The 22,338-nt window shown below is 47.1% G+C and overlaps 1 protein-coding gene across 2 annotated transcripts in view; it reads left to right on the top strand.

The window, feature by feature from the left end:
* Positions 1 to 22,338, top strand: part of vps13d (vacuolar protein sorting 13 homolog D) — a 68,234-nt gene that overhangs the window by 28,201 nt on the left and 17,695 nt on the right. The window contains exons 36-65 of one of the 2 annotated variants that reach the window (XM_035381036.1): positions 128 to 331; positions 824 to 913; positions 1,230 to 1,370; positions 2,111 to 2,242; positions 3,091 to 3,165; positions 3,951 to 4,056; positions 4,704 to 4,856; positions 5,081 to 5,216; positions 5,602 to 5,649; positions 5,876 to 6,026; positions 6,287 to 6,503; positions 6,858 to 7,105; positions 7,324 to 7,515; positions 8,041 to 8,167; positions 8,493 to 8,635; positions 9,087 to 9,217; positions 9,652 to 9,827; positions 9,967 to 10,090; positions 10,565 to 10,800; positions 11,377 to 11,479; positions 11,658 to 11,815; positions 12,104 to 12,212; positions 12,599 to 12,769; positions 14,901 to 14,999; positions 15,437 to 15,586; positions 15,869 to 16,018; positions 16,859 to 16,955; positions 18,075 to 18,223; positions 19,219 to 19,353; positions 19,688 to 19,855. In XM_035381036.1, the coding sequence (XP_035236927.1) occupies positions 128 to 331; positions 824 to 913; positions 1,230 to 1,370; positions 2,111 to 2,242; positions 3,091 to 3,165; positions 3,951 to 4,056; positions 4,704 to 4,856; positions 5,081 to 5,216; positions 5,602 to 5,649; positions 5,876 to 6,026; positions 6,287 to 6,503; positions 6,858 to 7,105; positions 7,324 to 7,515; positions 8,041 to 8,167; positions 8,493 to 8,635; positions 9,087 to 9,217; positions 9,652 to 9,827; positions 9,967 to 10,090; positions 10,565 to 10,800; positions 11,377 to 11,479; positions 11,658 to 11,815; positions 12,104 to 12,212; positions 12,599 to 12,769; positions 14,901 to 14,999; positions 15,437 to 15,586; positions 15,869 to 16,018; positions 16,859 to 16,955; positions 18,075 to 18,223; positions 19,219 to 19,353; positions 19,688 to 19,855 (4,319 nt within the window). The remainder of the gene's footprint in view (positions 1 to 127; positions 332 to 823; positions 914 to 1,229; positions 1,371 to 2,110; positions 2,243 to 3,090; positions 3,166 to 3,950; positions 4,057 to 4,703; positions 4,857 to 5,080; positions 5,217 to 5,601; positions 5,650 to 5,875; positions 6,027 to 6,286; positions 6,504 to 6,857; positions 7,106 to 7,323; positions 7,516 to 8,040; positions 8,168 to 8,492; positions 8,636 to 9,086; positions 9,218 to 9,651; positions 9,828 to 9,966; positions 10,091 to 10,564; positions 10,801 to 11,376; positions 11,480 to 11,657; positions 11,816 to 12,103; positions 12,213 to 12,598; positions 12,770 to 14,900; positions 15,000 to 15,436; positions 15,587 to 15,868; positions 16,019 to 16,858; positions 16,956 to 18,074; positions 18,224 to 19,218; positions 19,354 to 19,687; positions 19,856 to 22,338) is intronic. The other variant, XM_035381037.1, reaches the window with a different exon arrangement.

Below are 22,338 nucleotides of genomic sequence, written 5' to 3'. Positions count from 1 at the left end.
TTTCTTATGCAGTGCTGTCAGTAGGTGTTTGACTGGGAGAATGAATTCCCCTTGCTGTGGTAGTTCAGTGTAAGGGTCATTTCTGCGGTAATTCTGCATGCTCTGATTTTCTGTGCTTTGCTTGCAGGGCAACTGGACCAGGCTGCGACATGGCTCCTAGAGAACGCTGAAGCTATGACATCATACTCAGGGGGCGGGGCTGAATCTGGCTCAGCCAGCCACAATGCCCCGCCCCTGTCAGGAGTGGAAGTGAAGGCGGAGAGCGTGTGCATCTGCTTCATCGACGACTGCTTGGACTGTGACGTACCTCTGGCCGAGCTCACCTTCTCTCGTGAGTCCCGCTTACGGCCACACGGTGGCACTGTAGTGTCCAGACCTGTGACCAGAAGCATAGGGAAACCTGGAGCTGGAATAGTCCTGTATTACTGGGCTCAGAAGTAACAATTCTTTAGTCTCTCATGCTTCTGCTAATTCTCTGTTGTGATTGGCTATTATTCAGTCAGACACAAACCCAGCCACAGACTCCTGTGGTTAGGATCTGCTGGTGCACTGGCTGCCCTAAAATGAACAGAGAATCTTGCACTGATGGGATAAAATCGTTATTCAAAATTGTATGCATAAAATAGGTGTTAAAAATGTGTTTTACTGGATTCAATTTTGTGTGACAAATGAGTCTTGAAAGGAAGCAAATAAATAGGGGATCGAGATAAAATTATTAATCATCACTGTGTTTGTGCTTCCATTTTCCCCATAATTCCCCCATGATGAAAGCTGTGTCTGTAGAGCTGCTCTGCATCGTCACTTTGCTGATGTTCCCTTGCAGGTCTGTGTGTTCTGCAGCGCATTGGGTCCACGCAGGAGGGAAAAGCCAGTTTCACGCTGTCGGGTGATTACTACAACAGAGAGCTCTCAGGTGCGTCCGGACTCCTCTTACACATTCATCCCTGTTTACGTGCTGGATCGAGGACTGGCACGTGACGCTCATCCCAAAGGGAGTTAGTCTGTGTGACTGAGAAGCCATGCTCCCACTTTCATAGCTGCACATAGATTTCAACAACACTGGCAGCATGTTTGAAAAGTTTTTCTTAGGTTCTAGATAATCATCATCCCATGTGTGTATGAATGCTGCTTGTGGATCACACGTTCAGCACACGGTAAAAAAACGTGCTGTCCCCTGGTCTCATCAGAAACACATGACACCCCCTCCATACTCCCGTCTTATCGTTCAGGCTGGGAGCCGTTCATCGAACCCTGGCCCTGCTTCCTCAACTGGCAGCAGCAGGCCGCGGGACGCCTCCACCCGCCCCGCCTCAAAATGGGGATCCGAGCCAAGCAGAGACTGGACATCAACATCACCTCCGTGTTACTGGGTAAGAGCCCTTAGACAGAGGTGCCAGAGGGCTGTGAACATGAGCCAGCAAGGGTTTCAGTGGCTCAGAACACACTGGGAGGCTGCCTTTCACTGCTCCCAGAGTGCATGAGCTGGGTAATGCATACGTATTGATTGCAAATACAATTACGGAAAGCACACCCAGGTTTAATGAAGTGCGGACTAATGGCGCATACAAAAGAATTCAGGGTTAGGGGAGTGTGTGCGTCTTTCTCTTGTTCTGTGTAACGGGTGGGTGTTGAAAGATAGGCGCCGATGCTTTCTGGATTAAGACTCCGCAGAGAGTCCCAGAGCGGAACTCTGCTGGAAATGGAAGGGAACGGTCGCCATGGTTTCTTGATATTCATAGTGATGTCAGCAGCCATACTTCCAAAACATAATTAAGCTTTCAGTTGACCTACATGATTAAATGAAGGTAAAATAAAAAATGACATCAAAAAATACTCTAATTTGTTTGAATTTTGTCTTTTATCATTAAAAAAAGGTTTTATTATTTATTTATTTTTTTCCTTATTTTATTGTTTTCAGAGTGAGGAAAAGCATGAGGTAGATGAGATACAGAAAACAAAAAGTGCCATGGCGGAAAATTGAACCCCCTGCCGCATGGTGGTGTTCATATACGGGCTGTGCTCCACGCAGTCTCACCCCAATTGTGTCCTCTTTTATCGAAGGGCGTTGCGTCTCTCACTGTGTCCTTGCCTCCGCTCTGTTGCCCCACAGAGCAGTACAGCACCACCAAGAGCTCCTGGCTTGCCGATTACTGCAAGGAGAAGGTGGAGGAGCCTCCGACCCCGTCGGCCGCCGCCCTGTCCTGGATGGGGTCATCAGTGGACCCGCCCTCTTTTGGCCAGAGTGAGTCTGGGGGCCATGTAGGGGGGGGTCTGCTGCTAAAGAAGGGGTACACCTCAATGGTGCTTCAGTTTTTAAAGCAGCTCATTGTAGCTCTGTATGGCTTCTAAACCAGAGGTGGGCAACGAGGGCCCTGGTTTCCATGCCAACTTCTAGCCTTAATTAATTAGCCCTAACATTTACTCCATTTTTAACTATATTTTTTGATAAGCAGCCGAAGACTGTTCTTGTGTCCCTATATGAAGTGTTTTACTGTGAGCTGATCTACGAGTGTATCAGTGTGGGTGTATGCAGCCACTTAGCTCATTTAGCCAGTGTAATTGGGGGAAACGAAAACCTGCATACACACTGTCCCTCCAGGACTGGAATTGCCCACCCCTGTTCTAAACAGCCTGTGCCACCACTTTTACTAAAACAGAATTGTGAGGTTGTCAGCAGGGTTTCCATTTTCGAAACTCTGCTATTGCGTTAGGAAAAAACATAATTGTCATTTTCACAAGTCTATTTTAGGCTCTCAAATGTCAATTTGATGTTCATTTAGCAGGTTCCAGTTAGCCATTTAAATAGACACACTAGCATTAAGATTGTTGCAATTGCCTTTAAAGGTTAAAAAATGAAACGCATACAAGTGCTACCAAACTGCATTGATCTGCAATCAGTTGGAACTTTGATCTGACATAGAAGAAAGTGAGAGTTAATGGAAACCCTGGCATATTTGTTGTAGTGTTGGGAGCTTTGGGTGGGGCTTTGGGTGGAGCTTTGGGAGGAGCTTTGGGAGGCCCTGCCCACTAACCCCGTGTTTCCTGTTTCCTAACTGCCCTGTGCTCTCCTGCGTGTCTCTGTCCTGTCAGGTCTCCCTCTCAGCTGCCTTAGAACTAGGAGCTCTGCCAGCTTGACTTGCCTCGAGCAGCAGATTCATGCCAGAGGTACAGTGCTTAGTGCTTAGCGCTTAGCCCTTATCGCTGTGGGCCTCTGCTCAAGCCTACGTTAAACTATAGTGTCTGGAGGCCACATAAACAAAAAAATAAAAACACAATGTCGCGGACGTCTGTGTTTTTAGCGTTCATGGTTTTCCTCTTGTCACCTTGTCCCATGTCTTTTCTGTTTCTTTCTTTCTGTTGTTGCTTTTTCTTTTTGCCTCCCCTCACTCGCACGACCGAAAGTCTTGACAGCCATTGTCATGTTTGTTCATGAATTAATATTGAACTCATGACCAGGTTCATTTTAAAGGTTCATTAGGTCCATGCGTGCTACCCCAAAGCTGTGTTGCCTGTATGAAACAATGACAAAGTCTGGTGTGACTCTGCCTCATTTGGGACAGCTAGTCACTCTTGGTCATGATGGGTCAATTGGGTTTACGATTTCTCAGGCCAGACTTTGGTCTAAACTTTAGAACAGAGTTCAGCAACCTTAAGTGCTGTTCATCTTTGGTGCCAAATGCAGTTTTACACTATTGTAAAATAATCTGCCTAATCAACCTTTTCTGACTATGCTCCAGAATACACTGATTGGGTGCTAAATTTGTGACTCAGTAAATTAATTGCATTCATTTCAGTAAATGTTTCATCCCAAATGTGACCAAGGTACGTATGCATGTTTTATATTTTGAAGTATTGAGTGTGAAATATGCACATATTGTGGCTATTGCAGAGTGACATGCTAACGTGCTAACGTGCTGACACACCCGCTGTTCCCTGGCTGGTTTTTTCAGCGGACGTGAAGCTGTCCAAGAGGAGGCAGCCGTTTGTGCCGTACGCCCTGCGCAACCATACCGGCTGCACCATGTGGTTTGCCACCCTCACAACCACGCCCACGAGGTGACTCCACCGCTCACTCTACAGCACAGGAATTAATAAAAAATTTGATTTCTACAGAACGTGTCTATGTGCATGTCCATGCTATCATACTCTGATTGCTGAGAAAGCTGGAGCGTTTGTTCTTACTTTCTCAGCTCTACAGAAACATGGGTAGCCTCATTTGTTGAACGAAAGTACTGCACACCCGGATTGCGGAGGGGCTGACTGGCGAAACATAACCTGAAAAAAGGAAGCTGCCACATTGTCAAGCTTTGATGCACAAAATATCTGTATTATTTATGTGTTTGGATTGATATACATTTAAACAAAAGGACTTAATCAAAATCTACATTTATATCATGTGGAGCCAGGGTCCTAAGCCTGTGATTCTACACAGCTTCATATCTAAGGAGAAGGGTGTCCAAGCGACCCCCCTAGTCCTAGAATATTTACTTTTTCAATACAGATATATATAAGGGTGGACTTTTTTGGCCTTCATGATTAATATGAAAATGAAAATCTCCACCCGCATGTATCGGTAAGACCTGTGCCATAATGGAGTGCTAATACCGACTTCGTAATGTGACATCCACCTACATCAAACTCCCTGGCTCCACCCAGACCCGGAGTTGGTGATGTGCAGCTGACAGACACTTTCCTGTCCACAGGGTGGCGCTGTCTCACAGTGGCAGCGCTGACTCCATATCGGACACGCACGGCCCGGGTACGGACGACACCCACAACGTGAGCCAGTGGAGGGAGGTGTTGCCAGGGGAGGAGATTCCCTTTGAGTTTGAGGCTCGAGAGAAACTCAGACACAGGTTGGTGGTGACATGGCCCTGGAGTCCAGCTGAGATGAGACTTGTTTCCTAGCATGCACTGCTTGCATGGAAAGTGTTGATACCAGTCCTGCTGTTGTTTTAATCATTATGAAACATTACTTCAGGAGCCTGTTATTTCTCTGCCTTGAGCCCATGTTTTTGTCTGGTGCTTTTAGCAGGTAGTTTCTGAAATGTCACACGTGTTTGTGTGCGGTGTCTTTCAGACACACCCATGAGCTGAAGCTGCACCAACTGCTGGTTCGTGTGGGGGGGTGGGAGCAGGTGAAGCCGGTCTCTGTGGACAAAGTGGGCGTGTTCTTCCGATACGCTGCCCCCGACCGCAACAACCCCTCCAACACGGTGAGTCTATCGTCCTGTATTGCCCATGACCATATAATGTCACTCCTCCCAAGACGATAAGACTTTTCAAAGTGACTGCGTATTGTCAGTGATGGGATTGCGTCGATACACTCAGATCTTTCTGGAGGCTCATATGCTCAGTACTTTTATCATTCACCTTGTTGGATGAATCCATGGAAACTGGAGCAGTGCATTATGGGAGTGCTACCATGACCAGTCTCATCACAGGCAAATATTTTCCACATTTAAAAAACTGATTATCACACTACTTTTAGAGCTGTTAATGCATCTAGCCGAGGGCACTTGTGAAACTTCCTTGATTTATGATTTATATAAAATTAAATGTGCAAATTTGGACATTTACCATCTCTGTATTGTCTTGAAGGTTGGAAGCCCCATCAGCAGGACCAATATCATCCATCCACATGTCTACGTAAGTTCATTAGAAACCCTTTATTTATGCATAATAAGTGTCATTATGCACTCCACACATTGGAATGGAGTGGCGTGTCTCTCAATGACTGAGTTTGGTGTAGTTGTCTGTCGGTAGAGAGAGAGGTGGTCCTGGCGGGTGAAATGGTTGCCTTGGTGTCGATTGGCACAGCAGTGTCACCTGTGTGTAGATGCTCAGTGTTCTGTTCTGATTGGTGTGTGTCCAGTTCTCTGCCCTGCCCCCTGTGAGGGTGGTGTTCTCCATCACCATGGAGGGCAGCGCCCGGAAGGTCATCACTGTGCGCTCCGCCCTCATGGTCAAGAACCGGCTCGAGGTTCCCATGGAGATACGTCTGGACAGCCCATCAGCTCCAGACAGTGAGTATGAGGACTGCAAGACCCCTTTAGACCTGTCCCTGATGAGACCTAAATTGGAGGGGCTTCAGAATGTTAGGAAATTAAGGAAAAATGCAACATGCATTGTTTGTACACATCTGCTTGCTTCCCTCTGTTTTTCTCCTTCTGTTATTATTTAGAAATTTTTATCATTTGAAAACCGATTAATATTTATTTGGGAAACCTCCTCTGTCTTCTCCTCATTCTGAGCTCTGACTGGATGGTGTGTGTATGTCCCTCAGAGCCTGTGGTCCTGCCTCCCATCCTGCCTGGGGAAGCCCAAGCTGTGCCCCTGCACTTAACTTCCTGGAGACTACAGGCCCGGCCCAAAGGCCTGGGGCTGTTCTTCTGCAAGGTGCCCATCCACTGGACCAGCGTGGAGAAGCCTGGAGAGGTCAACAGCAGCAAGAGGGAGTGCCAGTCCACCGACTTCGACGACCACCCCAAACGCAGCTTCAGGTACCACACAGACACTGTGTACAGATACAAGGACAGGCCTAGGCTTGGCCAAAGTGTGCTGGTGCATGAATAAAATGGCCATGTCTTGTGATTGCGTCAACTGGCCATGGCTTGTGACTTGGACAAATGGCCATGACATGTAATTGGATCGAATGGCTATGACCAAACCTATTTCAGTAAAATGTCTACCTACATAAATGAAAGATTCATAAGAATGATCAACGTGGAGAAGAAGACCTCATCTTTGATACCCCAAGGGTCTGCATGACCTGCCAAGTTGTTCCACTCCATGTTGTTTGACAGCTCTCGGAACAATTCATTTGTGTAATGTTTAAAGCTCTTTTTTTGCTTCAGGTTTTGTGTGGTCATAAAGAAGGAGAACTACCCCGACCAGCAGCCCGCCAAGACTGTGTCGGGTGGCCCCCAGCAGATTTACCGCCAGCCAGGGCACACCATCTACCTGCTGCCCACTCTAGTGCTGGCCAACCTGCTGCCATGTGACTTGAACTACTACATCAAGGGCACCTCCATCAAGGGCTCCATGAAGCCGGGAAAAGAGGCCGTGCTCCACGCCGCAGACACGTCTCAGAACATGGAACTGGGTGAGCAACCTAGGCAGGCCGCCTGCTCCAGCTTTTTCAGCTGATCTGGAGTCAGTTTCCTGACTCAAGTGGCCCTCCACTTCTAAACCGTCATGGCTGCAGAAACTGATCTGAAGTCAGTTTCCTGACTCTTTTGGCCCTTATTACAAAACTGTCATTGCTGATGTTAATTTATCTGAAATCAGTTTCCTGACTCTCGTGGCTCTCCATTTCCCCAGGGGTGCTGCTGGAGAACTTCCCTGTGTGCAAGGAGCTGCTCATTCCTCCCGGGACCCAGAACTACGTGGTGCGAATGCGGCTGTACGACGTCAACAAGCGCCTGCTGTGCCTCACAATCCGCATCGTCCTCCGAGCCCAGGGGGCGCTCAAGATCCTCATCTCCGCCCCCTACTGGCTGATCAACAAAACAGGTACCCCATCTCTGGCATCACACATCCAGCCAACCAGACTACACCCAGCTAGAGTGAATGATGAGGTATCAAAGGTATTTTTATGAATGATACAACTTTGACAGGTCTTAGTTGATCATGCCAAACACTTTTACATCATACTTGTAGGGGCCTCAATTGGTGTGACACTGGATAATAATTAATCAGTCAAGAGTCTCTGTCCAACCCAAAAATCTTCACTGGCCTAGTTTAAAAGTGTGATGTCATATGGTGACCCAGCTTGTGTGTTACAAATATACTTTTAACATTTATTTTCCATAATTGTGATATGTTTCATAGCCCAATTTTGTTTTTGTTTTTTTAAATGTAGATCTCCTTAGTTGTACTACTGCCTATTTCTGATGTTATTTCTTTAGAGTACTGGCTTTTTCTAATGTTAAAAATGTAGAGGGCAGCCTGTTCTGCATGTTAAGTATTTACAGTGCAGCCTGTTTCCAGTGTTATGGTTCTGTTCACACTGTGTTTTCTCATCCCTGCGCGCCCCAGGGCTACCGCTGATTTTCCGACAGGACAATGGGAAGTCCGACGCCGCCGGTCAGTTTGAAGAGCATGAGCTGGCCAGGAGCCTGAGCCCCCTCCTCTTCTGTTACACGGACAAAGAGCAGCCCAATATGTGAGTGCCCTGGAACAGACCACAACAGTGGCCTCGTGGGTAATGTAGTTGGCAGATGATCGTTAGTGTAGCTCCCAGCAGGGTTCAGCCTTGGCCACGTCCTTTTCTGTTACATGGATAAAGAGTAGCCCAATATGTGATTGGCCAGGAAGGCAGCTGACTCCACTCCACAGAATAGACCACAACAGCAACCTTTTGGGTAGTGTAGTTGGCAGAAGTAGTTAGTCAAAGCAAGGAGCTTTAAAAAAACAGAATAAAGTCCTATTTAGGTTCAGACAACTTCCACACACAGAGGAGTAAGCCACTGTGTCTGTGCCCTGGTCAGGTGCACCATGCGGATTGGGAAGGGGATCCACCCAGACGGGGTCCCGGGCTGGTGCCAGGGCTTCTCTCTGGACGGGGGCAGAGGAGTGAGGGCAGTCAAAGTTATCCAGCATGGGAACAGACCTGGACTCATCTACAACATAGGCAAGTTCATGTCACATGTACAATCATTATTATGCAAAGAAATTGTAAAATGTAGTAAAGGCTATGATACCATTCTTGAACATTACAGCACTAAACACCCTCTCAACTCGACAAGTCAAATACCTAGAGCAGGCTTGTTCCTGAACAGACACAGTATCTGTTTGTATTGGTGTGTTTCTCCAATTTAATGGTCAATTTAAAGTTATTGATTGACTAATGAGTCTATGCACCTTGTTTCCAAAGGCCTAAATTGGCTTCTGATTGAAAGGAAACCACTAACAGCTTCAGACGTTGTTTGAAACTCCTGACCTACAGAGTAATAAAGAGGTTGCATTAAATCCATGGAATACAGAACTCCAGGGAGACGTGTCTATCTAAACGATGGGCATGCAGATGGGATGGTATAGGTGTTTCTGTGGTGCGGTTCATGACGACCAGGTTCTGATCGTAGGCATCAACGTGAGGAAGGGAAAGGGGCGGTATCGGGACACCCACATCGTGACCTTTGCCCCCCGCTATCTCTTGGACAACCGATCTTCCCACAAACTGGCCTTTTCACAGCGAGAGTTTGCAAGAGGAAAGGTAACTGTGATACTCAGGTGTTATATATCAGAATCTGTCCCAGATTCCATTGTCTATTGTCGGTGTGTGTATTGTAATTTGTGTACACTTGTGTGGTCCATTAGTGATTTATTTTTACATGGGGCATTTTCTATTTATTTTTTTACGGATATGATTGATTGGGATTGATACTGCAGCTTTTGTAGATGTAGTGCTCATGATGTGGGCAAAAAGGTATTAAACTTTTTCCCAAACTCTCTGAAATGTTTTTCTTAAAGTAATATCTGTCTTAAAATCTGATTTCACAACTGGTAGACTGACGCAGTTATAAAGAGCATGAAGACAGATTTTATTATTGTGTTTATAATTGTTTTAGAGTCGTTTTACGGCTGCTGGTTATTTTAGAAGCTATGCTAAGAGGTTGTGAATAGTGAGAGACTGTCGCTGTGGTGCAGGGCACAGAGAACCCGGAGGGGTACATTTCCACCCTACCCGGGTCCAGCGTGGTCTTCCACTGGCCCCGGAACGACTACGACCAGCTGCTCTGCGTGCGACTCATGGACACCCAAAACTGTACCTGGTCCGGGGGCTTTGAGGTCAACAAGCCCAAGTCCTTCCACGTAAACATGAGGTACCCGCTTTCCAAAAAACCTCCCTAGCTGTGGAGAGACCATGACTCAGTGGAATCGGTTTTACCAGCAGTATTTAACACACATTACACATTCTGCCGTCTGTAGCACACATTACATACATGCTTGCTTGTTCTCCAGGGACACTCTAGGCAACTGCTTCTTCCTGCGAGCTGAGATCGCTCTCAAGGGTGCGACGTACCAGATTTCCTTCTGTGACACGGACCAGCTTCCCCCGCCCTTCCGCATCGACAACATCTCTGAGGTGCGTCTGTCTGTCCGATGCTCCCATTGGGCCTTACAGCGCTTAGCCTGCAAAGCTAAGCACAGGTGCACTGATCCCTACGGTAATTTGATCGACTGATGGTGCAAGCGTGGTGAATAGGGAAGAGCTCCCGTATCTGTGAATCTATACAGAACTTATTATTGTATTGACTAGTTCTCCTTTGAGAAAGGCTTTGCAGAAGTGTTGTGTAGTGTGGTGATCAGTCTCCAGGTTGGAGAACAGCTGTTGTTTTCTGAGCTTATTCAATATTTTCCCCCTCCACATATGCTTTTCTAAAGAGATGTATTTGGCTGTTCATTTTGCCTGGGCTGGCTGCAAGGATCTTGTGCATGACTTGAGATCCAAATGTTCAACTTAATGCTGGGAGTCTTCCATGTCCAGACATCTGTGCAGAGATTCCCTGGCCACCAGGGGGCAGTAGTGACATTAATGCGTGCGTGCTTGGCGACGCAGGTGCCCATCCAGTTCTGGCAGCACGGCGTGGCGGACATGCGGCTGCACACGGAGGTGAAGGCGGGGTCGGTGCTGGACTACGCCTGCGACGAGCCCATCCTGCCCCCGTACCTCACGCTCATGGTCAAGGGGGCGGGGTCGTCCGAGGTCACCGCCGACATGAACTTCTTCAGGGAGTACAACAAGCTGTACTACGAGAACTTCATCTACATCGCCGCCACGTACACCTTCTCCCAGTACGCACACGCGCGTTTCAGAGCTCCTGTGTGATGTCACAAGCGTGTCATAATGTCAGGGGGTGGGTCTTGTTCATGGTAATAGAAGTTCTCGTCGGGGTGTTCAGAGCAGGGTGGGTCAGGTTTTCCAGTTGTCTGTGAAACCACACACACTGACTGCACCTTGGGTTATCTAAAGAGTCTGAGTGCTTAATGCATACACGCTTGCTTGACTTCGTGCACAGTTAGCCCAATGCTAGAGAGTTGGGATTGTTTTCTGATACAGTGAGTATGCCAGTCACATGGTTTATCCTTCATGCAACATTGATGTGATGCCCATGAGATGTGATTTAATTAAAGCACAGTTAGTGTAATGCCCGTGAGATGGGATTTAATTAAAGCACCGTTAGCATAATGTCCATGAGATGTGATTTTCTTCGAGCGCAGTTAGCATAATGTCCGTATGATATGATTTCCGTCATGCTCAGTTAGCGTAATGCGCAGTAGATGTGATTTCCTGCATGCGCAGTTAGCGTAATGTCTGAGGTGTGATCCCCTCCATGCGCAGTCAGTAATGACTCTGACGTGCTGTTGCAGGGACGCTGGGAGGCGGCCGGTGGGTAAGAAACGGGATGTGAGCTGCGCAGAGCTGGTTCTGGACGTGGAGACCAAGACGCAGAGAGTCATCCTGAAGAAGAAGGCAAGGAGCAGCCAGCACTATCTCAGAGCCCATGGCCTCCATTTTCAGCCTCTGCTCTCCTGTCTCTGTGGCTCAGAGCCCAGGGCCTCCATTGTCAGCCTCTGCCCTCCGGTCTCTGTGGCTCAGAGCCCAGGGCCTCCATTTTCAGCCTCTGCTGTCTTTCCTGTCTGTGCCTCAGGAACCTGGGAAGCGCTCGCAGCTGTGGAGGATGACAGGCTCCGGAATGCTCTGCCACGAAGGCTCCTCCCCCCCGCAGAACAAGCCTGCCCAGCCACGCCCCCTTGACTCCTCCCTCGTCCTGGACATCGCAGGATTGGCTGCTGTTACTGATAACAGGTGAGAGCCATTGTGACCCGTTTATCATGGCTGTGTTTCCCAGAGCAAGAAGGAGTTATGCTCTGAAATCATCTGTGTGCAAGTGCATTGCCGTCTCTCTCTCTCTCTTTCTGTCTCTCTTTCTCCCTTTCCCACTCTATCTCTCTCCTTGATGAGTTTAATGCAGAAGGCAGGAGTTCTTTTAAAAAGTGCATGTATACTGTGCGTGCAGTGTCTCATGTTCTTCTCCTGCTCTGTTTAAGGTTAAGCAGTGGTGTGTAGTTAAAATCTTGCTCTCTCTGTCTCCAGTTATGAGCCCCTGATGTTGAGGAGGCCCGACTCACGGCGCAGCACCACCCAGACCTGGCACTTCAGCTCCGGCATGCTGACCTGCGGCCTGCCCAGGCTGGTGGTGCAGGTGCGTGCGGGTGTGGCGTGCTATGGCATGGTGTGCGTGTGGATCCGCTCCACCCTGGCCTGCACTGGCAAATACCACATATTGTGTATTGGCCATGTGGTCTTATGGGGTGATGGTTTTTATGAGGTGCCAGAGAGCATACAAACCGTCATTGGAGCCAACATGATGGTTTTATTCAAAGGATGCATCCATGAGATATGAAGGATACTTAATTGGTTTGCATAAATACATTTGTGGTTCTATAAATGCATACATAAGAAAAAAGCATACATCGGTCTTTGCTAAGCAGGAAAATGCTAACTGTAATAATGAGTTGCAATGAGTAATAATACTGGACTCCTGCAAGGCTTGCTCTCTGGTGCTGATGGTCTGTCCCGCACTTCCAGGTGAAAGGTGGGATTTCGGGGCTGTTTGATGGGGCGGAGGTGGTCCTGGGGCCGGACTCTGCGCTGCTGGAGCTGACGCCTGAGCAGCAGTTTATCAATCAGAAGATGCGGCCTGGCTCCGGGGTTCTGTCTGTCCAGGTCCTCCCTGACGGACCCACCCGAGTTCTACAGGTAACACGACCTGGTGGACCTCGCCCTGGCCTCTGCTCCACCTCTCTGTTTCTCTACCTCCACCTCTGTTTCTCCAACTCCATCTCTCTGTTTCTCCAACTCCAGCCCTCTTCTTTTGTCCACTGCCATCTCTCTGTTTCTCTACCTCTACCCCTGTGCCCTCCTGATTCATTAAAAGGCCCTTTGAGGCTCATGCTCTTAATGAATGATTAATTCTCAGCTGGTTAATTAATTTCCATTAGCATTTAGCCCAGTTTTTCCCAGCCCTGCTCCTACAGGCATATTCTGTAGCTGTGCTAGCTTCAGTTCCTCAGTTAATTAGGCTTAATTGGGCTGTAAATTTAACATTCACACATCTGACTGCTGCTCGGCGTCCATTTGACGCTCTCTGAAAATGCAAGCGTTTGGAACGTTACGCTCTTGTAAAGTTTAATGGTGGACTTTCTTAAAAACACCAGGCAGCTGGCCCTTGCAGTAGTGTTTTATTAATGTTCTGGAAGCCACTACTGTATGTGCTTTTCATAGTAGTTATGCATTTTTTACTGAACTGATTTTTGACTTGGGGCGTTTCACATATAATAGTCCTTTTATATAAAAGTCCAAAGCGGAGTTCGCTATCTTTTTACATTGTATTGGTACAGTTCATTTCACATAACCAAATATCAAAGGGGGGGCGGGGGGGTGGTTGGACATATTTTGGTGGGTGGATAAAAAGAAAGAAATCTCAGCAAGGCATTTAACATGGAGCACCACTGGCCTTGAATCGCGACCTTGTCCTTTATTGTTTTCCACTCTGTACAGAAATAAATTGTCGTGGCCATTTATCAAGCCTGCGTGCACTTTAAAAACCCGGCTCATGTACTTGGGGATCTACGCGCACATGCAGGTGTCTTCTGGGCCTGAAGGAGGCTAGTGATGTCCTTTCGCATATTGACTCTGGAAGAGTACCACGGCAGAGTAGCCGGGCAGGTACAGTAGGTATTCAAGATTACAATGACAGATGGAGGAAATATGTTTGCCTAGCTGGCAACAGCGACTCTACCCAACTTCAACCCAAGCTAGCTGGGTTGATATGCCAGTGACACACATATGACTCATTTGTAGCTAGCAAGTTGTAAACTTTGCTCTTGCTGTTATTTGGCTAAAAACAGCCAGAGAAAATCGCTGTGAACCTGCAATACATTTCACTCATGTCCTTATTTCCTGCACTTTGTTTGGCCTACGTATATATAATTTGTTTTCACACCAGTAATGATCCACACCACGGTCCGAATGGAGAGGACCATGGCCACTGATTACTTTTCTTTTTCTTTTTTTTTTATTTCTTTTTTTGGCAAACCTTTTGCTTTTTTTTGGGTCCTGACCGGAGTCCACATGGCATGATCACACCAGTCAAAAATATCCAAACTTAGCAAATGTTCGGAAAGCCTGGACCAAAGAATCTAGGTGTGAAAGCACGTTTAGGCACAGTGCTATTCATTTTTTGTTTTGTAACGCATGAAAAACTTTCCTTCATATTTTAACACAATCTATATGGCAGTAGTGTTGTGCCTTCAATGTTTTCTTTGTTGGATACCGGGTAGACTAATACTCCTGTGTTTCGCCAACTTAAATCATTTCATTGTTTGGAGCTATTCAGTCAGCCGCAGCACAGTCTGTGTACTTCCTGATTTGAGGAAATTGGGGAGCTGTTGGCCTGCAAGCGAGTGTGAAATCTGTGAAAAGGCAGTTAGTCCTGGCAGGAAGACTAGCAACAAACTGTTTTGTGTTTGTTCTAATAATTGTTCGAAACAATGAGTACTTAAAAATGTTAAGGCATAATAATTTTGCTTTGTGGGTTGTGCTGGACTTTCTTTCATGCTTTTTGGAGTACCCTAAATGTTCTCTATCTATGCTCATCCATTTTATGATATGATAACTGAAAGGAGTAACTGGCCGTATGTCTCTCAAAATAATGTGAATATGTGCAAAATGAACACAAGCTGATCAGCATATTCTTGTGTGAGTCAGAAGTAATTTATGAAAGAATGCAAAATTATTCCTAAAAGGCTTTTTCCTGTCTCTGTGTTAGATCTGTTGTCTGTTAATTTTATGGGGCTTTCGTGAATTTTTTTTTTGTGATAATTTTCAGATCAGCGACTTAAACCAGCGGCGAATAAACCGCACCTCCCCCAGCACAGAAGAGGACAAGGACAGCAAGCAGAAGAAGGTTCCGGAAGAGGAGCTAGAGGTACCCTCAAAATTCATATCAAAATTGATTTATGTAGCACACTTTGCAAAGAATTAGTCACAGTATGCTTTATAGTATACCTTAAACTAAGCGCCCACAAAGCCAGCGCAAGGTGAAAAAACAGAAAGGAAAAACTCTGTGGATGTAGGAGGAGACCTTGGGAGGAAACAGACTGAAGAGGGGAGCCCATATTCCTTAGGCTGGCTCAGAAGACCCGCCTTAGAGCAGTGTGCGATCAACAGTCTGAGTGTTGAAAAGTGTTTTCTTCCTTGCTTTTTTGTCGGTTCAGGCTTGAACTTTGCCATTTCCCATTTTCCTGTTCTCGTGTGAAGACGGCGTCTCTGTAAAATGCACCAAACCAATAAAGCAGAACTGAATTGAACTGAACGGATGCTGTGCCATTTGAACCCACATGTGAACTTGTCTTTGTGGGCCAGCTGCTGGTGAACCTGGAGGAGGGAGTGGGGATCTCCCTGGTCAACAAGCTGCCCGAGGAGCTGGTGTTCACCACCCTGTCCGGCATCGACGTCCACTTCACCCGCACCGCCGCCAGCGAGGTTCTGGAGCTCAGCGTGCAGAACATCCAGGTTTACTTTCATCCGTTTATCATTTATTTCAGATTTTTTCATCAATCAGCAGTTTGCAGAGTTGTCAATGACCAGAACTGTTATTTAGAAACACCGAATTTCATTGCTGGCACAATATCAAAAACATGGACATTGGTAAACAATGATTACATTTTTTTTTCCATTATCAAAAGGGCATTCACTGTGAAGTACATTTCAGTAACTGTTTAGCATGTGCCTACAAATCCCAGCATGCCATTGTGCTCAGACCTGAATGCTTCCTGTCCTCTCTTTTGCTGTCAGGTGGATAACCAGCTCCTGGGCACCACCCAGCCGGTGATGCTGTGCGTGACGCCCAGCTCCAGCGAGAGCAGCACCGTGGAAACAGGCCCCGCCCTGGAGGTGAACGCTGTGAAGGTGCCCAGCAGCCTCATGCTGACTGACCTGTTCAAGGTGAGATCGACAAAAAAAAAATCCAGGTACAGTCTGATCCGAATCAAATGCAATGGGATCTGCGCTGGTTTTCATAGAGTCTGGTCATGGGTGATTTTTTAAATGCGTTTTGGGCATTTTACCAATGCTGTTAGCCAGAGCAATTTACACAGATTACCTCCTTTTTATATACAGTCCATTTATACAGCTCAATATTTATTGACGTAATTTTGGTTAAGAGCTTTGCTCTATGGTACATTGACAGTATCCAGCCTTGGAATCGATCGTGCAACCTTGGAGTTCCAAGCCTAGCTCTCTTACATTATGGTCAGAAAAGAGTGCTTATGTTGCACACTTGGGCTGACATCAGAGGCTGCATTTTATACATGCTGCATTTTATTATTATTATTGTTTCTTTTCTGTTTGGTGGACACAGAGTGACCGGCTTTAAAAAGAAATCTTATTGTATTCAGCCTTTACTTATTTGCTCCTTTGGTCTAGAATGACTATGAGCTATAGGTACAACAGCAAAATTATGTTTACTGCCATGTTGATCCCTAATGTGATCTGTAAGAGTTGACTTGCATCATACAACCATATTCCTAGTGTCCTACTGAATAACTGACCGTGAAGCTCATTATAACATATCAGAATTTACGTTAGAATGGAGTGCTAGTTGTAGGACTGGTCCTGTGTGGAATCTGAAGAGGTAAGTCTTTAATGCGCTGTTGAAGCTAGCAAGCAGTTCTGGCAGAGTTAACTCCAGCGCATCTGTGAAATGAGCCAAAGGAGCAGTCTGATGAGTGTGCTGGTAAACCTGGTTGCGGTTCACTGAAGCTAAAGGTGCGGTTCCCCTTTCAGCACCTGATGGTCACAGCTCGACGGTTCACGGTCATCATCGAGGAGAAGCTCCTGCTGAAGCTGCTCAGCTTCTTCGGTTACGGCCAATCGGAGCCAGGTACGTCCGGCCCCAGAACGTTCCGGAAAGATCAAAGGAGACACGCCCGCACTGGCGTCTGGCGGCCATTTGGATATTTCACTGCTGTAGAGTACCGTTTGGTGCCAGGCGAACTTTCGATAAGGACAAACTCAGAGCGAGCCGCAGTTATTTTCGTTTTTTAACAGTGAGAAAACGTCACTGTTATAATATCGCAAAGTGCCCAAAATTGTGAACACGTTTGGCAGAGAGCTCCTGTTTAAAGGGCAGTGAGGCTTTCCTTTGCAGTATGGGTGGCAGTTCTCTGTGCACATTAAAAGTGATAGAACTTTAGAAGGGTTTTACCAGCCCCTGCAATGTAGATTATTTATTAGGGGATGCACTGTAGCTCTCAGCTTTATGGCACATAATCTTGTTGAACACAATCCTTGCCTGAAGGAACAGGCTGGAACAGTCATGCCTGTTATGAGATTAATGTTTGAAAGTGCAATGTTTTCTTGTGAAAGGGTAGTCTGCTTGTTTACCTGATGTGTGTATCTGAACTTTAATTAAATTGATTAATTACTGTTACAACACAGGTAGTTTTTTTGTTGCTGTTGTAATATTGTTGTTTTTGTTAAATAGGTATGTCAGGTGTGTATGTGTGTATGTGCCTGCCTGTGTGTATATGTGTGTGTGCATGTCTATGTGTGTATGTGCGTGTGTGTGTACGTGTATCAATGCATGCTTATATGTGTGTATGTGCTCGTATGTGTGCATGTGTATGTATATTTGTGTGTGTATGTGCATGTGTGGTTATATGTGTGTGTGTGTATGTATGCGTGTATGTGCATGGGCATGTATGAGTACTTATATGTGTGTGTATGTATGTGCGCATGTGTGTATGTGTATGATCATGTATGTGTGCTCATACGCATGTGTATGTGCATATGCCTGTATGTGAGCTTAAATGCATGTGTATGTGCGCCCATACGCATGTGTATGTATGTGTGCGTATGTGTGTATGTGCATGGTCGTGTATGTATTCTCATAGATTTGTGTCTGCATGTATGCGTGTATGTGTGCTCATACGCGTGGGTGTGTGTGTACATGGTCCTGTATGTGTGCTCATACGCGTGTGTCTGTATGTGCATTTCTCAGAAATGGAGAAGCTGGATGAGAGTCTTTATGAGAAGCCCAGCGAGGACGGGGGGGCTCTGAAGCGGTACTACTTTGAGAACCTGAAAATCAGCCTGCCCCAGGTCAAGCTGAGTGTCTTCACCTCACACAAGCTCCCTCCAGACCTGAAGGTACCGCCCCCCTCCCCCCCCAACAGGCCCCAGAGCCACTGAACCCTAACGCTACCTGCCTCTCTGCTCATTTACATGCACCCAGTAATGCAATTACTGTTAATATGGAGATTAAGACACGGTGTGATTAAGCCATTTGCATGTGTCTGCAAAACAAGCGCGTCCCTAATTCTCCCCGAAGACACATGACTGTGCTTCTCACTGATTTAAACTCTGCATGATTTTGTTTTAGAAATTCCTTTTAACCCAGTGGATGTATCGGTGCTTCTCTTATCTGCCACACAGGGGTGCACTTGCTTTGCCTTTCTGCTTCCTGTGGTTATGATGATGAAGCAGCGTGAACTCATTTGCTTGTTATTTGAATCTGCCTTCATTTCAGTTTCATTCTCAGGGTGGCTTTTATTTATCACGGATACCTTTTCATATCATTTAAAAATGAACACCGTTTTACAGTTTTGTGAACCACATTTTTACTGAGATCTATGATGTATCAAGTCATTGTAAAAAGGAATATAATTTATTTGCTTGCAGTATTTTACTGTTTTTCAGCAAGCAAAGCAGTGCAGAATGTTTTCCCCATTTCGGTTTTGAAGGCCAGTGCCTTTTTGACCTCTGTGAATATTGAATGTCATGTTGTTGGTTTAAGTCAGTTTGTGAGGGCGTATGACATTGCTCAGGAAGTGTGGCATGAAACCCCTGACCTGCACTGTTGTAAGAAAAGAAATTGTGTAAACTGATTTTTTTTTTTGCTTTTTTACTACACACGCTTCTGTAAAGCACTACATTGTAAAATATTTTATGGTAAATAATAACTAAGTAAACCTGTTCTAGTTCCTTGATGATGTCTTGTAATTCCATAAACGTATTTGCCTGAATGAGTGTTGAATTTGAAACAGATCTGGCTGCATTGAGTCCCGTTTGATAGTGGTAGTGTGGACCCTGCTCGTTCCGCACGGCTGGGCTACAGAGTGACGTCTATGGTGTGTCCTCCGCAGGCTCTGAAGGGGACCCTGGGAATCCTCCTCATCCGGTTCGAGGACGCTGTCATCAACATGTATCCCTACACCCGGGTGCACCCGTACGAGACGCAGGAGATCATCATCAACGACGTGCTGAAGCACTTCAGAGAGGTCGGCCCTAGGCTGCCGTTTCCCAGCATGCATTTCACCTGCCACTCCGCACCTGCTCCAGGTCGAATGGGGCATAGTGCCATGGCTTATCAGTCCCAATTAATAATCATAATAATAATAATAAGAAGAAGAAGAATAATAAATACATGCGAAAACAATGTCATATGATCTTTTCTTAATTTTGTGCTGTCTTCAGTTATTGCACTCCAACAACAAGGCCTGCTGGGGTATTCTGATTGAGACTGGTACAGAATGCACCTTTAGGATTTACCGGATTTATTGGTGTTCTCTTGCTCTCCCTCCCTCCCTCTCTCTCTCCGTTGGACTCTGACAGGAGCTGATCAGTCAGGCGGCTCAGATTCTGGGATCGGTGGATTTCCTGGGGAACCCCATGGGTCTCCTCAATGATGTCACCGAAGGCGTGTCTGAGCTCATCAAGTACGGCAACGTGGGCGGGCTCATCCGGAACGTCACGCACGGGGTCTCCAACTCGGCCGCCAAGGTAAAGGGCCCAGCGCTTCGCGCACGTGTTCGGGTACATGCTACCCTAACCCTAACACTCATTAGTCCCCACACGTATCGACCATTGTGCCTCACACCTCAGCCCTCCCACTATGTTCTGCAGGCTCTCCTGTCCCAGTATGCTCCTCTGTACGAGGCCATCTGAGGCTGAGAACAGCTGCTCAGGCCAGAGTTGTCCTCACACCGAGCGACTACACAGATGGTGTTTTAATAACACTCTCGCTGGTGAACATCCGTGCCTACCTGCTCTGCATTTGGACATCTGCTTAGGGAAAAAAAAGACAACGTGGCGCCTGCGTTTGAGTGTGAGAGACACGGCTGTTTGTGTCTGGAAGTTTATCAGTCGAGTTCCTGAGAACTGGGTTTATGTCAGCTCACTTTGGAGCGGCACGATTCTGCCTCACCCAGGAAAGGTGGAAGAACAGCACCGAGGGCTCAGGAACTTAGCCGCTGGCCTCTCGCCGGCGCTGCCTCGGGTGATCTGACCAGACGCCTGACACACCGCACTGCTGGCCGCACCAGGCCACACCCACACCACGAGCGGGAACAAATACAGTAGCCAATCAAATATACGGTTTGCTTGAGTTCAGTTTAGTAGAGTTTTTCAGACCACATGATAAGTATCAAATTCAGTGAGAATCTCAATTTTCATCGGAATAGGTCCAAAATATAATTGCTTCAAACCAGCTGGTGTGATGCAGAAGACATGATGGAGATGCAGCTCTTGAAAGGAATTGTTGCGACATGGCCGAAGAGAGCTAGCATCGTTGCGGGTTTATCTGGTTAGGCAGTTACGTTTGTGGTTTATAGACATGGGTTCCATTTGCAGTATAACCACACGGACCTCAGGTTGGACTTTGGCCTCCGGAAGAACCCAGACGGAGAGTCTGGTCGTGGAATTCTGGCCCCAGAGGGGAGACAGGCCGAGATCCTGCCAAAGCCATCACGTGCAACCCCATCATGGGGCCAGTTTCAGCATGGGGCCAGTGCTTTTTACAGGGCCAGTTCCCTGTCCGGGGCCAATTCTCTGCATAAGGCCAGTTTGAGCATGGGGCCAGTTCCCTGTCCGGGGCCTGTTCTCTGCACGAGGCCAATTCCCAGCGGGGGACCAGGTCTCTGCATGGGGCCAGTTCTCTGTACGGGGCCAATTCTCAGCGCGGGGCCTGTTCTGTACCCGGTGGCAGCTCCCCTGTCCGGGGCAGCTTAGTGTCAGCCCCTCTCTTTTGTCCGGGTCCCCTTCCTGCTCTCTGCTCACACGCTCGTTCGCTCCTCTTTGTGCCGGGGGTGGGGAGCGATGGCGCTCGCCGCGGTTGGCTGGGCGGGTCGGGTGCTGGCTGTTGACCGATTCTGGGACAGCCTCGTTCCTAGCGGTGCCAAGAGCCCTGTCATTTCTCTGACTAATGGCTTGGCCACCAGCGTTTCCTCCCAGAGTGCCAGTGTGGCTAGAGTGCTCCCTGCTCTTGCCCAGGCATGTGTACCTTTAGCTGCAATAACAATCCATAATCAACCAGTTAAGAAGATGCTGTGATACCTTTGTGTTCCAGTTTTCCCTTCCCTTGAAATGTCAGACATTTGCAACAGTCAGGCTTCTTCTTTCCCTCGTCTTTTCCATTCTTTCAGGGAAAACAAAGCGACCTTGTTGTTAAACTAGTAATTCATGTGCTCTCGTTCTGGAAAATGGCCGTCATCTAAAAAAAACTTTTTTCAGCATTTAAAATGGAGCCACCGGGGAAGTTTGGTAACCAAATGCTGATCCCAGTGCACATATTCAAAAAGCTCCCAGTGTTTCCCATAAAACGGTCCTGCCAGCACGTTTGGCCCGCCTCGTAAAGGTTCCACACCACAGCGTTTAATGGAAATTCACTCTTCTCTTTTTAAGATGCGTGTATTAAGTCCGCTGCCCAGTAGACCTTTAAATAGGTATGCTTAGGGCGTTGGCATCTCTCGTGATTTCTCTCTGCTTCATGAGACATTGATTAAGCTCAGGCTTGGCAGTGTGTGCCTGCGGCTCTGAGAACGCCGATCTCAACTCGAGTGGGACAACAACCTGTCAGATCAGTTGTTTCCGTGGTTACCTCTGGCATTCCTACACTACATTTCCCAGGGTTCTCTGGCTTTTGAACCTGGTTGCTGACAGTGCTTGCATCAGTCTGCATGCTTTTGTCCTGGAACAGCACGTCCTGCTCAAGTCATCCATGGTCTGTGGTGTGTGGCACAGGCGGGCGCCCAAAGAGCCCTTCCCATTGGCAATATGTGGCACGGTGACATATTAAATATTTATGGATGTGGTTTATAGCTTTACGCCCATCCCTAGCCTCAGGTGATATCTGCACCTCAGTCTCATTGTGGAGTACTGGAGGAGTGTTCCAGACTTCTATTTACGTTCATCCTCCCTAACACAAGTTGGAAGTGAACACGGTTTTCTATCTGTGAAAAATATAATCCGGGCTTGAGGTTTACAAC

The sequence above is a fragment of the Anguilla anguilla genome, chromosome 11, assembly GCF_013347855.1.
Source record: "Anguilla anguilla isolate fAngAng1 chromosome 11, fAngAng1.pri, whole genome shotgun sequence".
In the NCBI taxonomy this organism is placed as follows: Eukaryota; Metazoa; Chordata; class Actinopteri; order Anguilliformes; family Anguillidae; genus Anguilla; species Anguilla anguilla.
This window is presented reverse-complemented; position numbering and strand designations above follow the sequence as displayed.